We start from the raw sequence: 16,134 nt of genomic DNA, 5'->3' as shown, positions 1-16,134 counted from the left end.
AGGTGCCACCCCGGTGACCGCCGCTGCCACAGCTGCCCCCGGGGCATCTTTGCCTGCCCCTCTGTGGTCTGTGGGGCACAGCGATCTGGGGACACGCACCCCCTCCTCAGCGGTTCCTTGATCAAGCTGCACCCCACTGCTCCCCACTAGATCCGGTTCTCCCTGCAAACGGGGCGATGCTTTGCTGGGTGCCTTCAGAGGCTTTTCTCCTTTCTCCCTCCAGGTTGGGAAGCTGGTCCAAGAAGCCGCCGGAAGGAGCAACTTGAAGAGGGTGACCCTGGAACTCGGGGGGAAGAGCCCCAACATTATATTTGCAGACGCAGATTGTAAGTGCCCCCCCCCACCGTCTTTCCTCAACGCCCTTTGGCCTTATGGTTTCCCGAGGGGTTCCTCCGTTAGTCATGGGGGTGGAGGGTGGCCGAAGCATCCGCCTTTCTGCCACCATTGGACTCAAGGCAATGGACTGAGGGAGGGGTGGGTAGACTTATGGGAGGGCCCCCTCCCCCCCACTCCCCCCAACATGGAGCAGACATGCTTAACTGCAGGAAAAGAGATGCTCCCGGGCGGAGAGTAATGAAGGCCCAGGTCTTTTCAATCCCAGCTCTGCTCCAAGTGGGACTGGAACCCCAGCTTTGGAAACAAAAACAACACCTCCCTTTGGTCCTCCTGTGCCGATATTCGCACAAAAGCTGTTCCTTTCTCGGCGACCGTCTTTCCGTTCGTACTGCAGGCTGCGTTCTGCGTGGGTGGTTGTGGTTTTGTGATCATAGGCAGCCTGGGTGATGCAGACAAACATACGAATGACTCCGTTATTGTCGTAACAAATAATCATCCAAAGAGGAATGACCTCCCGCGGGAAGAAGAAGTCTCAGGGTTTCTGACAACCTTCCTCGGGCCCTTCGGCTTTTTCCCCCTTTTCTTCTTCTTCTTCTTCTTTTGATCTCCCGTCTCTTTCGGGAATCCCGACGTAAAACAGAATGAATCACACACACCCCTAGAATGGGCGACAAGCCCAAATCCCAATCTGTTTCTGTTTTGATCTTGTGAAGCCTCCCCGGCCCCCCAGCGAGGTTCAGGCAGGGCCATGGCGGGGGGGGGGGAGAGCCTGTTTTGAGGGAGCTGGGCGTTCTTTGCCACTCTGGGCTTGGCACGAGTGCGAGATCCGCGGCGGTGGCTAAAGCCCACCTCTTGCTTCCGCAGTGGACTACGCGGTGGAGCAGGCCCACCAGGGCGTCTTCTTCAACCAAGGCCAGTGCTGCACGGCCGGCTCACGGATCTACGTGGAGGAGCCCATCTATGAGGAGTTCGTACGGCGGAGTGTCGAGCGGGCCAAGCGGAGGGTGGTGGGCAGCCCTTTCGACCCCTCCACGGAACAAGGTCCCCAGGTAAATCACGAACGGGCCCTGGCGCTGCCCCTTCCTTCCTCCCTCCCTCCCTTCCTTCCTTCCTTCCTTCCTTCCTTCCTTCCTTCCTTCCTTCCTTCCTTCCTTCCTTCCTTCCTTCCTTCCTTCCTTCCTTCCTTCCTTCCTTCCTTCCTTCCTTCCTTCCTTCCTTCCTTCCTTCCGTCCTTCCTTCCTTCCTTCCTTCCTTCCTTCCTTCCTTCCTTCCTTCCTTCCTTCCTCCCTCCCTCCCTCCCTCCCTCCCTTCCTTCCTTCTGTTCATCAACTCCTCCCTCCCTCCCTCTTTTTTTTTTAATCCTTCAGGATGCATGATCCCCCAGCTGGCATAGCTCATCATTGTGATCATGCCAGTCCCCGGTGGATTACCAGAGGCAGGAAGGTCACCGTCTCCATTGCGGGGCCGTCCCAATGCCTGGGGGTTTCCTGGCCGGCCAGCGGGCGAGAGGGTCTTAGGGTCCCTCCGGCTTGGGCCAGAGTCCAGGGGCCAAAGAGGCAGGGAACCACAGCTGGCGCCTGAGAGACCCCGATTTGGTGCCCTGCAATTGATTCTCCCGGGATGCCAGGTGGGTCTGACCCGGCCTCTCCTTTTCTTCCTCCCCCCCCCCACACTTTCTCTCTTGAGATCGACAAGAAACAATACAACAAGATCCTGGAGCTGATCCAGAGCGGGATCACGGAAGGCGCCCGGCTGGAGTGTGGCGGGAAAGGCCTGGGCCAGAAAGGCTTCTTCATCGAGCCCACCGTCTTCTCCAACGTGACGGACGACATGCGCATTGCCAAGGAAGAGGTACACACGTACACACAGATGCACACAACCTCTTTTCCCATCAGCAGCTCAAGCCAAGAGACTGCTGAACCCTCTGATCTCCTGGGATTACTGAGCCCCCCCCTCCCAATTTCAGAAAACGTTCTCCCTGCCCCTTGGGAAGAGGGAAATCCGCCCCTCAGCCCACCCACCCCCCACCCTGCGCATCCTGGCCTTCCAGCGCAAAACGGCTCAAGAAATCTTAGCTGGCTTTTAGCCGGCATGTTTTATGACTTCTCTTAAGTCAATGACATGAGTCCATGCATTTGAAAACAAATGAAGCTGTTGTTTCGCACACACCCAGAAAAGGATCGGCTTTGTTTTCAGAAGGTTATCTTTATTTATACCCTTACGCCTCGCTGGGTACCTTCAGCCAAAGAAGACGACTCAGGCTGAAGGAGTGTCGGTCTCTGTCCACGGAAGCAAATGGACACAATTTCATGGAGGCAAGGGTGCATGATTTGAACTGGGACCCTGTCTGTGCAGGAGGGGATCAACCCTGTTTCCGTAGCCACCCACCTCCAGCCTCATGCTGAAAAGCCTCCCTGCCAAGCAGTTCCTTCCCCCCCCCCAGAGAAAATGGCTGCCTTTGGGGACCCGGTCTTGGTTCCACATGGACCCTCTCAGATCCTATCGAGACAAGGAGAAACCATTAAAACAAAACAAAACGAACAAACGAAAAACACAAACCTCTTGGGAAGGACTCCCTTGTCAGATCCCTGCTATATTTCTCTTCCAGATTTTCGGGCCTGTCCAAGAAATTCTGCGCTTTAAAACCATGGACGAAGTCATCGAAAGAGCGAACAATTCCGACTTTGGGCTGGTGGCCGCCGTCTTCACCAACGACCTCAACAAGGCCTTGACCGTCTCCTCAGCAATGCAGGCAGGGACAGTCTGGTGAGGCCACACACAGAGAGAGAGAGAGAGAGACACACACACACAAAGACACACACACACACCCCTCTCTAAAGACAGCATGTGCGCATCGGTCCAGTTTTGGGATGCAGGTAACGAAGACAGGCTTTAATGGTGAATTCTCTCTCTTTTCTGGCCAGGATCAATTGCTACAATGCTTTAAACGCCCAGAGCCCTTTTGGGGGATTCAAAATGTCAGGAAATGGAAGAGAAATGTAAGTACCGAGAGACGGCCAAAGGTTTTTGGGAAGGGTGAGGGGTGGGGGGGGTTGGGGGGATTTTGTCACTCCATTTTTCCGTCTGGTGGCTTGTGCCCGGCGGGGGGGTGGGGGGGGAGAGGAGGTGCCGCCCTCTCTGCGGTCCTCGGTGTGGCCCAAGCAAGGGCAGGTGAACCGTTCCCTGGCCCGCTTGCTGGGGGGGTGCATGTGAAGCGGGGCAGGGTCCTGGTCTGCTCCGCCCTGCACTGCCCCCTCCCACGTGTGTACTTTCTGCTCCTTTCTAGGGGCGAGTGTGGACTGCGGGAATATTCGGAAGTGAAGACAGTGACCATAAAGATTCCCCAGAAGAATTCGTAAAGGGACCTGGAACGGGCCCGGCCCCGGCAGCCCACCAAGGGACCCTCTGTGTGCCTCGACGACGGGGAATCGCACTCAGGAATTGTCAAGAAGTTACACCAATCTTTAAACAACAACAACAACAAACACCAGCATTTCAACCTGGGTCATCACCACTCCACTTCCTGGCCACCCACAGCTCCTCTCTAATCCCTTCCCGTAGAAAACTGTGATCAGGACCGGTCTGTACAGCCTCTTGCTCGCTCGTGTGCCCCCTGCATGTGGGCACAGGCGTGTTTTCCCGGCCTGACGAGAAAGACTCTTGCAGAACAACCTTCTCAACCAGGAGGGCCTTGATTTCGATTCTTCTCTGGTGGTGGGCTCTGCTGCAAAAAGGACTGGGGCGGGTATAAGCCGTGGGCTCAGCATCGCAGGGCACAGGCAACGTCCCTGGCTACCTTGACCGGGGATTCTTCAAGGCATGACAGAATCCCGAAAGGCTCTCTGCTTCCTTTTCTTTTGAATTACGTTTCTAGTTCTCATCGTTTCAGAGAAATGTGGACAAGCAGGCTGCTTGAAGAGTTAGAACTGCAAAGGCGCCACCAGGACTGTTCTATCTGTTGTGTCTTTGTGGTTCCCCGTCTCACTTTTGAACGAAATAGCCCCAGGGCACCGTGTCCCTCCTGCACACCACATTGCTGGGCAGGAAGGCTGCAGCTAAGGGACAGGGAAGAGGCCAGCCTTTGCCACTGGTGTCCTCTGCCACTGCCACCCCCATCTCTCTCCTCCCCCCACCTTGCCGCTGATGGCTGGGAAGAAGATGATGGAAGGGTAGTACTGAATCCTGTAATGGAAACAAGCCAAAGGGGGCAGAGAATGACAAGGGGCCCTCCACATACATATACACACACACACACACACACACACACACACACACACACACACACACACACACACACACACACACACACACACACACACACACACACACACACACACACACACACACACACACACACACACACACACACACACACACACACACACACACACACACACACACACACACACACACACAAATACATACATACATAATGGTTGGCTTTTGTTGTGTGGTTCCAAACGCTGTACAAAGGTATTTACGTAGCTGGTGGGTGTATAATATTAGAAGGGGATAGATGTTCAGTCTTAGGGCGCCCTTGAAAAAAATGTGCAGGGTCAGAGCTTCCCAAGCCCCCCCCCCACGCTCGTGGTCCTTCTTCCCTGCCCTGTCTGGTTGAGCGCGTTGTCAGTTGGCAGAGCCAAGGACCGCTTGCCCGTTTCCATCCGTGGCCGCAGTGGGCCGGCAAGCAGGCTCTCACTGTGCTGAGCCGCGCATGGTGCAGACGAGAGCGCTCGCCATATCCAGACTCTGCTCCCTGAAGCTCAGTCGGGGGCGCTCTCTGTGCCTTCCCTGACTGCCCCGTCCCTGTTTTGGTGAGGAACGAAGCCGGGGGGGGGGGGGCTGCACCCGGGAGCTACCGCAGAATCTGACCTGACCGGGGATGGGGGGGGCTCAGGAGAAGCCATGCCCAGATGATGGTTGTGGGAGAGCCGTCCAACTTGAGACCTTGGTCCTTTTTTAAGAGCGAGAGGAGCAGCTCGGCCAAGGGACAGAACGAGGGAGAGCGCCCTTCCTGGCCAGGCTGCTCCCTGCTTGTCTTTGCGCCCATCCTTCCCCGGTGACTTTCCAGCCAGCGCACCGAAGCCTCCCATTCCACGCTGACCTGGAGCTGAAGGCATGGCTCTGGGAGAGAGACTTCTCCTCCGCTTTGCCTTGTGCGATGCTCATGCTCACAGATGGTCCTTGGGCAACTCATGCCCAGGAATCCTCGGGCGCCTCTGCTGGAATCTCTCCATGCCGATTCCTCTCGAGGAGGACCTGAAGGCACCTCCAAGAGGCCAAGCGTCTGAGCTGCCTTTGCGTGTGCGCATCCTCCAGGGTGTTGGTCACGGCTGCTCTGGCAGGGCCATGGGCCATGATGAGGCCTTTGCCTCGCCTGCTCTGGAACGAAAGGGAGTGTCAAGATGCTGGTGGTCTTCTTCCCCCCCCCCACTCAAAATGGTCCCTCCTTTTGGGCCAACCAGGGGCTCACCAGTTTGTCGGTTTTCTTGGCTCTGTCTAAATAACCATAATTGGAATGGAGCAAATGGGAACCCATCTTACTTAACATTGTTTTCTTTCTTTTTTTTTTTAACATTTTAATGAGAAGATCAGAAATGTTCCAAACCCATTCCTCTTGGGAGGGGAGTCTGAAGCATACATTTTGGCAAAAGAAATAATGCTGGCCGTAATGCCTTCATGTCATCATTCTTACATGTTCCTTGCAATGAAGAAGCAATATGTTACTTATAAAATATTGCATGAAATGGGTACTGTTTGCGTGTTTGTTTTGGTAATGTTTCCAAACTACTTGTATGTGAAAAACTCCCTGTAGTTAGAAAACTAGCTCTCCAAGCAAAGGACCCAGCTGGAGCCCCTCTCCCCACCATGCCCTTTTTTGCTTGCAAAATGTTGTTTGGTTTAGAGCATGGGGGGCTTCCAAAGGGGTGTTTCCTGGGAGGGCCTCCTGGGCCACCTTCCCGCGTCTTTTCAGGTTCCAGCCAGAAAGAAGATCCTCCCGCCTTCAAACCTCCAGGGTCTCCCCCATCAAGGCCAGAGCTGCCCTGAGGGTGCCCTACCCACCCACCCATCATCCCCCATCATTTCCCATCCACTGGGATGAAGCCCCCTGTGTGAGAAGGCGATGCTCCTCCTGGAAAGCGAGCGAGGCCGGCCACTCTTTTGCCCGCCCCTCGGCTCACCTGAAAGGTGCAGTCAAAGAGAGGATCTCTGGGATCAAGGGGAGGTTGGGATCTACAGGTGAGTCCCACAATGGACGGATTCAGCACCGAGGTCTCCCCCTCCCCCAGCAGGAGAGAGGTCCGGGGGGGGGGCCTTGGTAGGACTTCAGGTCCCAGACATCCCCTCCTGGCCAGTTCCTCCAGGGAGTTTGGCCCTTCGGAGCCTGGCCGGCCCCTTCAGCCCAGGCCCCACAGCTGGTCTCGCGCCCCCTGTGCAAGTCCAGTCTTTAAAAAAAACAACACCCCCCCCAAAAAATCCTACATTTGACTAGTGGGACCTCTCCTTGGTCACCAGCGGAAATGGCCACTATCCCACGAGCTTCTCCCTGCCACTCCAGACTTTTCCGGCCTGAAAGCCAGGGGGAGGTGGGCCACTCAGCCGGGGGAGGGAAATCGCACTCCTCGTCTGGACGCCCGTCTCTCGGAGTCCCCCAGCCGGCCATCGAACTAGACAGGTTGTCTGCCAAGGGCAGCCTGTGGAAACCGGGTGCGGGTGGGTCTCCTTCCATCTGCCGGTGGACGGACTCCCTCCGTGGAGCCCTTGCGCACGAAGGTGTGATTCTTCCCACATTTTTTCCCTCCCTCTTTCCTCCGCTTGGCACTCAAGGTAGCCTGCAAGGGCCCAGTCGCCCTGTTGCTCACACAAGAGAGGACCGGAAAGGGCCAAGCAAGAGCCCCCCCCCAAACACACGCACCCCACAGCCCAAGGGGAATTGTTTTTTATTTACACAGAAAAAAAGCGAATTTTGACCCCCTTCTCCCTAGAAGCGGTCTGTGGCCGCTCGTTCGTTTGCTGGTTTTCCTTCACGTGGTCGTTTCCAGCCAGGGCTCCTTTTCCTTTCCTTCTTCCGCTTTCCCTTCTAAAAAACGCTCAGGCACATCACACAGGTAGTCGGCCGGCCAGCCTCCCTCTCGACTCTCGCTCTCAGAACCTCAGGCGAGGAGGCAGGCGGCCAACCGCAGGCCTTTGTGACTCAGAAATGGCAGCCCTCTTTGGCCACGATTCACCCGGCGCCGGGCCAAAGCACAGAACGTCCCCCAGGGTGAGGTTTGGAGGCGTGTGAAGCCCCAAAGGCAGGGGGGTCATGTTCTGGAGCCGTGGGTTGTGGGCTTTGTTTTGGATCTTTGAAGGACAGCTGTGTGTACTCAGCTGTCTACGTTTGTGACAGAAGCATCGGCATCGGCAGTATTATTATGACTTAAATGTTATCTCCCCAAATGATTTTTTTTTCCTGTGAGCTCAGAGAATGTCATCCCAGGTCTGGGCAGAAGCGCTGGGGAGTTTGCAGGAATCCAGGCGCTGCTCAGTCGATTAAGGGAAGAGCCAAAGCCAGGAAGTGCAGTTAACCTTTCATTAGCAGCAATGCTCCCTGAAATTATAAAGACATCCAATTGTCCCGACTGTGAACTTTCCCCTTTCCTCACTTGGCCAACTAGCTTCCTTTTGTTTGGATGTGGAGAGGTAAAGTGGGCTTTGTCTGCAAGTCTGATTGTGCTCTGAAAGAATGGCATGCCTAGAGGGAGGTACAAAATCCACCTCTCTGTCTTTCACAGTAGTTTGATCTGAGGTGTGAGAGCTTTGGTGACAGCACTCCTGCGCGCATTCCTTCACTCTACCAGCTATGCTCAGCCATGTCCCCATCCCCTTTTCTGTGTGGTGGGTGGGGGTGTCACCATCCTGACCGGCCCAGAAACACACAATCCAAACGGCTCTTCCTTCCACTAAATAGCCGAGACAACCCTTTTGGTGCATCTCCTACTCGTTGCGGTGGTTGTTGTGCAGGAGAGCTTCCCACGGGCTGAGACCAAACCCCAGAGGGCCCTCCTCGATGGAGCAAATAGCCCTTTCCTCTTGGGGCTTGGGTGACCCTCTCTGCTTCCCGCCCCAAGCTTTATATTTATAGCATCCTTCTTTGTTGCGAGGATAAGCAAAATCCAAATTGCCCTTTGCCACTTGTGGCGGGCTTTTGCTAGCCCAAAGGAAACAACCACCAAAACATACACACACACACACACACAAAAACACATGCCCCTGAGCTGTGCAGCATGAATGTCACGCACACCTACTGTAGTGGTTTTCTTTTAAATGCTTTAAGAAATTAGTTTTCTTAATATCTCCAATATTCATTGTGAAAGGAGACGTTTGTTTCTTTATCTGTGGCATACCTTTAAAAGAAACCTGTGCTAGCAATAAGCATTTATACTGTGTACTCCTCTGTATTATATGCGTGGTGTCTCTGTTGGTGTGTTATTCCAAATAAATTCAGGTAAAGGTTCAAGGTGTCTGTTCTTCCTTTTCCCCTCAGCCTGCTTGTCCGGACACCAGGGGCAACCAACGGCATCGCATCGGGCTACCCGTTAGCCCTCCGTGGTCTTGGAAGGGGCTTGGCATTGGGGTGTCGGTGTTTTTTTTTTAAACAAAAGGCAGGCAAAGTGGGAGCCAGAATTTGAGATGATGTTTTCCATGAGAAGGCCACACCTGGCAGTCCAGTCTTGTGGAAGGGACCTCAAAAGGAGGTGTCACTTCTCATAAGGTCTATTTTCTTTTCTGAAAGAGAGCTGGGGGGGGAGAGCAGAATTCCCTCCCCAGGTCTTTGCATATTATTGCAGCTGCATGTCTTTCTTCCTTTTTCAAAAGAAAACTGCTGCGTCTGTGGCTCCAGGTCAGAGGCAAAGTTCACCCTCACATACTGTGGCCGTAAAGCCGAGAAAGCTGAAATCATCGGCCGCCTCCGCGGGGCACCCTTGCAAACTCCCGCTCCCCGGCGGGAGCCCTGGACCAAGTTTTAAGAAGCAATGATTTTATTTCCTCTCCAGATGAGTCACAGAGACGGTCACGCCCAGATCCGTTGCAGGAGGCAGGCCGTGCTGGCTTTTCTTTTTCCAGCACCAAGCCGGAAGACCCATCCTTGGGTGGGGTGGGGTGGGGATTCTTGAGATCCAGCTGTGAGCCCACCGTGGATCAATCCTGGCACAATCGATAAATGACGGCGGTCGGTGGTGGCAGCTTTGGAGGAAAGCCCCTGCAGAAGCAGAAGTCTCGGTTGAACCCCATCGATGGCTCTTCCAGCTGACCGAGGGTGCGGATGGGCAGGCGGATCCTTCCCATCAGACAGGGAAACACAGAGGGGGGGGGGAAGAGAGAATGGCTCCTTATCCATCAAGGTAGCACTTCCTGGGCTCTCTCATCCCAGGGGACTCACTCCCTTCCAGCAGCTGTGATAGCCCCCCCCAAAAAATTGTCACTTTCCCAGGCTCTGCTCCTTCTTCAGAGGATGATAGTGCAAGGGAGCAGCTCCGTGGAGGGTCTCCCACGGCATGCGCCTTGGTCCAAATAAGAGGGATTCCCCCCCCCCCGTGGCAGAATCATTGCCAACGGCCTTGGGGAGGGGAGGAGGCCACCTTCCTCCAGGCAGGGTGGCATGAGGACCCTTGGGGGCCACCGGGGGGGCCCTAGGGTGGCAGAGCCACCGCTGCCCCTCTTGGCAAGAGGCGGAGGAGCCGGCCGCTGGGCCTCTTGCCTGCTCCGGGCCGGCTCCGGCCTGCTCTCCCTCTGCTCTCCCTCTGCACCTGGCCGCCTTCCCAAGCCTCCCTCTCCCCAGAGCTGGCGGGTGCTGGACTCCGGCTCCTGCAACAGAGATAAATGGCCCCAGGAAATATTATCCAAACATTATCCACTTCAAAGGCCCAAGACGGGGACTTTGCATCCATCCACCGGCTGGAGGGGGAAGAGGGCACAAAAATGCTGGCTCGGGAAGGCGGACCCATGCCGTTCGAGGGCACCCTTTCCCAGGCTCTCCCACCAGCCCGCTGCATTTGATGTGTTAATGGCCTCGGTGTGTTTTGTGTGTGTGTGTGTGTGTGTGTGTGTGTGAGAGAGAGAGAGAGAGAGAGAGAGAAAGAAAGAAAGAAAGGAATCGAGCTGGGCAGTGCCAGGTTTGCCAGCTGCAGAAACCCAGTCCAGAACCTTGCCGTGGCCCCACCACCCCTCCGGACTGCAAGCAGGAAGGCTCCCCTCCTCGCCAGGCACTTTCTGAGCCTCTCCACTTTCTTGCTGCAGCTCCCAGTTAACAGGAAGAGCAAAGCGCACAAAACATGCTGAGTCTGCCTTCGGGACAGCCCTGGCTTCCCAGTGTGGCTACGGCTGAGGGTGAGGAAGCAGTGATGGGGCCACGTGATCCTCCCAAACTGGGCTCTCTGGGACAGGCTCCTGGCCTTTCGGGCGAGGCTATGCTCTGCACTTAATTTGTCTTTACAACATCCGCGTTCGAACACCACGGAGCATTCCCGGCTCCACCTTGCCCGATGCCTGCTCAGAATTGCTTAATTGTTGCCTGGCTCTTGATCCTGGATCTGTTTATCCTTCTGTTTGCTTTTAGAGCCTCCGATGAGCTCAAGGCAACGTGTGTGGTTTTCCTTCCCGGCCGCCCCCCCTTCCCCGTTTAGCAACTGAGGCTCTGCTGCCTGTCCTCCCACCCAGAGCGGTTCAGGCTGCTGGGGAGAGCGCCAAGGCAGGGCCTTATCCGTAGCAGCCCCTGAGTTGTGGCACTCGCTCCCCAAAGGTTGCCAAGCTGGTCTCTGCCCCAATGTGAAGATGATGTGCCTCTAAATACCCGTTGCTACAGAAGACAGAGAGGAGGGTGGGGTGGCCGTCCTTAGGTTTTGGTTTATCGGAAAGCATTTGGTTGGTTGCACCCAAGAAGCCAAGAGATCATGAACGGCACCGGTACTGGCCGAATCCAGACCCGCAGCCCTTCCTAGGTTCCTGACTGATGGGCGGTGCAGTCTCCGGGCATGGCTTGTTGAGTTCAAGGGCTGCATCCCTTATCCCTTCGGCTTCTCCTTGCGATTTAAGTGAGGGCTCCAATTAGGACCCCCTTGCGCTCAGGAGAGGAATCTCTTCTTTGCAGGGGGAATGTTCTTTGCAAGGTACAAGGCGGTTCCAGGAAGGCGGTCTCATAAATCTTCTTGACTGGCTTGGCATGGGAGAGCAAGAAGTTGAAAGGGGGGGGGGTGGCAGCTGAGGTCCGCAGCAATAACATTCACACGGCATGAAAACAGGCCCCAGGTCCTCTCTTCACACGCAGCCAGATTTTGGAGACCCGTCCCTTCCAGCGTCTCGTCCCACCTCTTTGTGTAGTTGTGGGTCCCTCCAATGGGCACAGTTGGGGGCCCAGACATTTGGGGAGTGGGCTGTGATGGGAAACGAAAACACGTCCAGGCCAATATCCCACAATCTCTCTCTCTCTCTCTCTCTCTCTCTCTCTCTCTCTCTCTCTCTCTGTGTGTGTGTGTGTGTGTGTGTGTGTGTGTGTGTGTGTGTCGCTTTGAAAGGAAGACTTGTGGGAAAGCAGGTTCAACAGTGCTCAAGCTGGCGCATCTCCTACTGCATCACATCCATCCTTCTCTGGATTCCTGCCTTGTGGGTGGCCATGTGTCCTAGTTTAAGGAGGACAGTCCTCTTTTGCAAAGTGACTGCTGGCGGAAGGGCTGCCCCCGTTTTGTTCTGATGGAAAGATGAAGGACCGTAAAGAGGAGGGGGATCAGAGACCCCCAGTTTTGCCACACACACACACACACACACACACACACACACACACACACACACACACACACACACACACACACACACACACACACACACACACACACACACACACACACACACATTGTTAGCAGGCACAACAGGCACCAGGCTGCTGACTCCTCCTACCCCATGTGAAATGTGCTGGAATTCTGTTTAAACGAGGGACATCAATGGCTGGTTTTCCACCTTCACATCTCCACTGGTGTGTGCAAGTGGCTTTTGGGTGTGTGTGTGCCTATAAGAGGCCTTCTACCTCTCCCCTGGACATCTTTAGTGTCCCTTCTGCCCCCCCCCCCGTCTGCCTCCTCACCCACTGAAACAGGATTCCCCCCCCCCGGCTCATCTGGCTGCTCCCCCCCCCACCGGCTTGGCCCCAGCTGGCCCACAGATGCTTCCAGGCTGGTAGCCTTGTGGTTTCTCTCCAGAGGCTGCACGAGGTCTGCTGGACTCTGACGGGAAAACCCGTCCGAAGTGGGGGGGGGCGAGGTAGCAGGCAGGGCCCCCCTCTCCAGCCCTGAATGGCTGCCCACACCGCCTCGGGAGCGAGCCTGGGCCCTGTGCTCCCAAGAGGGGTCAAGCGACAAGAGAGCAGATTTCACCCGGGCCAGAGGAAGAACTTCCCGGCATTCGGAGCTCCTCGGGTGGCCCTGCCTTCGCTGGGAGAACTTGGATCCAGGAGGGCCACCCGTCCGGGGCGGGGGGGGCGGTCACGATGGATTTCCTGCCCCGAGAAGGAGTGGGACTAAGTGGCCCTTGGGATCCTTCCCGCCGCGCGAAGAGAACATGTCATGGAGAGTGGCCGACCCGAAGCAGCTGCCAAGAGCACCTTCTTCACGATCATGACCGGGTGCTGATTGTGGTTGCCTGTAAGGACCCTCCCCGTTCCAAAAGTCCTGTTTGGCCTCTCAGTGGAAGAAGCCAAGCTCTGACAAACCTCTGCGTTGGGCTGACAGCTCATTAAGGCATCCCTTCTTAGACAACTAATTAAGCCCTCCCCCCCCCGTGGCGCAAATCCCCCTCTCGGAGCCGAATGTCAGTGATAAAATGCTGCAGCCCCCCCCTCCCCGTGTGGGAGTGTGGCAGAATTCCCTTTGCCCCTTGGCAGGATGTGAGTTTTTGTGCGTTTTTTAAAAAGGAAATTAAATTCTGCGATAGAAGGAAGAGCTATATCACCCTCTGACGTCCCCCTTTCCCAAAGAGGAGAGCAATTAGAAAGGAAACACACTTCCTGTTGGGCCGCCCCCGACTCTCTCGATTAAATATTGGCCTTTAATGTATTCCAGTAAATCAACTTTCAACGGCCAGCACCTTCAGGAGACAGGGAAGTGCAAGCGTGGCCAGAGAGCTGCAGGTCCAGATTGGGCGGCGGCGGGGGGGGGGGATGGGACACCGAGAAGACCTTTTAACCTTTGGACAAGCAGTCTGGAGAGCCCACCTGGCCACGGCCACCTCCTTGCGTCACCAAACAGAGGTTTGGGACGGAAGAACGTGGCCATGATTCTGTGGCCCCCACATGGGAGAAGAGTGTTGAAGCGCTGCCGAGGCAGAGCAATCCCAGCAAAGCTGCAGCTGGAAGACGGAGAGAGGCCGGGAAAGCCACAGGGGACGCCTCGTTCATGCGCAGATGTGCAGGCGCATACATCCACAAGTAAGACCAACCACACAGATTTGGCAAAGCAAAGCACTTTTAAGGCTTTATGGTGCACCTCTATGTTGTGCGGGAAAAGTCAGTCAATGGGGTTTACTCCCAATTAAATGCTCTCCACCTTTTCTTATTTCCACCAAGAGTTGCCTGCTGGAGTAGAGCTCAAACATGCACAGCCAGGCATATGAACTGGGGAGAGGGGGCAATAGATTGATTGATCGAGTGATAGCCCAGGCAAATTTTGCTCTGCTTGGCTTTTCTAGAACTAGATTTAGATTGCTACTCTTAGGCCCACTTCCTCCATCACCACCTCCTGCTCTGAGGCCACCCCCTGCTTTTTCCCCTTTCCAATTACGGGGATGTAGACTCACTCATTTTTCTCCATAATAGCTAAACAGCTAAAGGGTTTGGCCTTCCATGGAACGTCTTATCCAACCCTTAAAACTTCTTTCATTTGTAGTTTTGAGCCGTTAGAAAGACTGGCACTCAGCATTTAAAAGCAGCAAAGCGCTTTGCCTGGAAAGGGTTATTATCCACCCTTTTTCGCCCCCTTAGTGTTGGTGCATCCCGTCAGTTAGTTTCCTCTTTGGAAAAAGGGGGCGGCCGGGAGGAGGAGGAGGAGGAGGAGGGGGAGAGTTTGCCACCTGTTTCCTTCCTCCCTCTCCAGGAATGGAGGAGGCGAGATTATTTGGAGACGGCCGTGCCGGGATCCCCTGGTGGAGCTCCTCACCTCTGAGGGTTCTTGGGTCCCAGAGAGTATCTTTCTCACCTTGATGGTTTGACATCTGAAATAAAAATGAGGTCAACCTGCCCCGTATTCCATTCTCTCTCTCTCTCTCTCTCTCTTTCTCTCTTTTTTTGGTCACAGCTCTCCCCCCCCCCCCGACTCCCTCCATGTAAAATACATCTGTTTGGAAGTGTTAAGATCCTGCTGAAAAACCACACACAGATCCGGGCTGTGCGCCATGTTGGAAAACCAGGGGATGGCCAAGTATTTCCACCCCCCAAGGATTTGTCCAACACAATGCCTCCCAAAGGAACAGACTCACAAACCGCATCCCCAAACCTTCGCTAGCAGAGATACGGAGGGAGAGGAAGAGGAGGGTATGGAGGGGGCGTCTCCTTGGGCCGTGCATCTCTGTGGAAAGGAAGGAGAAATGATCGACTGAGCATTTTCTGCAGGACAAATCTTGTCAGCCGTCTTCCATGTTCAAGGAAGGGGAGGGAAAGGCTCTCTGTGTATGCTCAGAGGCATTCCTGTTAAGGGCGAGGCTCTCAGCGGTTCCTGGCGAGTCTCTGGGTGGCCACGTGCAACCGAGGGCAGAGTTCTCGCACCGCCGTACTTGTGAGGAAGTGAAAACTTCCACGCTGGAGGAAAGGGCCTCTTCGGTGGCTGCATCCGCGCTGTCCTGTCGCCTCCGATGGATGGGGACCGGAGGAATGAGGGCTCTCCTGAAGGTCCCTCTTTTGATTTTTGTCATTTTCTGTTAATTGATATTTTTAATTTATTTTATGATAATTGTATATATGTTCCTGTTAGCCGCTCAGAGTGGTATAGATTTACCAGATGAGCAGGATATAAATCAAATAAATAAATAAATAAATAAATAAATAAATAAATAAATAAATAAATAAATAAATAAATAAAATTTGCCCGTGAAGACAGGAGGCGGCCTCTTCATGCCGGCCCAGCCTCGTTGGGCTCGCCCACCCCAATGTTGGCTTCTCAGCACTTCTCTGGACAAATGCCTGCCCGCTGGAGAACATCCAGGTGGAGATTCAGGATTCAGGGGCTTATGCCCAGGACCTGGTAGAGGCCGCATTCTCTCGCAGCCCGTCTCATCCAGCCGAGGCTTCTTCATCAGAGCGCCCTTTGACTAGCATTTGAGCTGGGAAAGAGGCTTTCTTGACGGCGGTTCCAAGAATCCCCACAGCTTCCTAGAGAAGAGCGTGTTGGGAATTATAGTCCCCAGAATGTAACTTTTCTAGCTCTGATCTAGCAGAAGCAAACCAGCGGCCCCTGACCTTTGCAGGCCCAGTGCTCCTGGAGATGGAGGCTCCACTCAGCTGTCCTGAAAAACCGCCAGCCGATCTGAAAAACACTGGCCCACACGGGCCCCCGCTGAATTTCCCCTCCTTTGCCCCGGCTGAGAGGGGCCGGCGGGGTCCGCTGCTGCAGGACAGCTTCCAGCTTTGGGGGGGGCATGAGCCCCTCGTGAGGCTCCCCCTTTCTTTCTTATTTAAAACGGAGATCCTTTTTCTTGCTGTCACCTCACACGCACCCCCACACAACAGAGGAAAGAAGAAACAGCTAATCTGCCGCAGCTGGGGGGGTGGGGTTTCAC

General features: G+C 55.0%; 1 protein-coding gene across 1 annotated transcript in view; it reads left to right on the top strand.

Annotated features, from left to right (window-relative positions):
• Positions 1-8,836, top strand: part of ALDH1A2 (aldehyde dehydrogenase 1 family member A2) — a 42,112-nt gene extending 33,276 nt beyond the window's left edge. Inside the window, exons 8-13 of the mRNA XM_072982139.2 lie at positions 224-326; positions 1,201-1,385; positions 2,023-2,187; positions 2,945-3,102; positions 3,261-3,335; positions 3,623-8,836. Coding sequence (XP_072838240.1) covers positions 224-326; positions 1,201-1,385; positions 2,023-2,187; positions 2,945-3,102; positions 3,261-3,335; positions 3,623-3,695 — 759 coding nt within the window. The 3' untranslated portion in view covers positions 3,696-8,836. The remainder of the gene's footprint in view (positions 1-223; positions 327-1,200; positions 1,386-2,022; positions 2,188-2,944; positions 3,103-3,260; positions 3,336-3,622) is intronic.
• Positions 8,837-16,134: the final 7,298 nt, after the last annotated feature.

This window comes from Pogona vitticeps, chromosome 12, assembly GCF_051106095.1.
Source record: "Pogona vitticeps strain Pit_001003342236 chromosome 12, PviZW2.1, whole genome shotgun sequence".
NCBI classification, from domain to species: Eukaryota; Metazoa; Chordata; class Lepidosauria; order Squamata; family Agamidae; genus Pogona; species Pogona vitticeps.
This window is presented reverse-complemented; position numbering and strand designations above follow the sequence as displayed.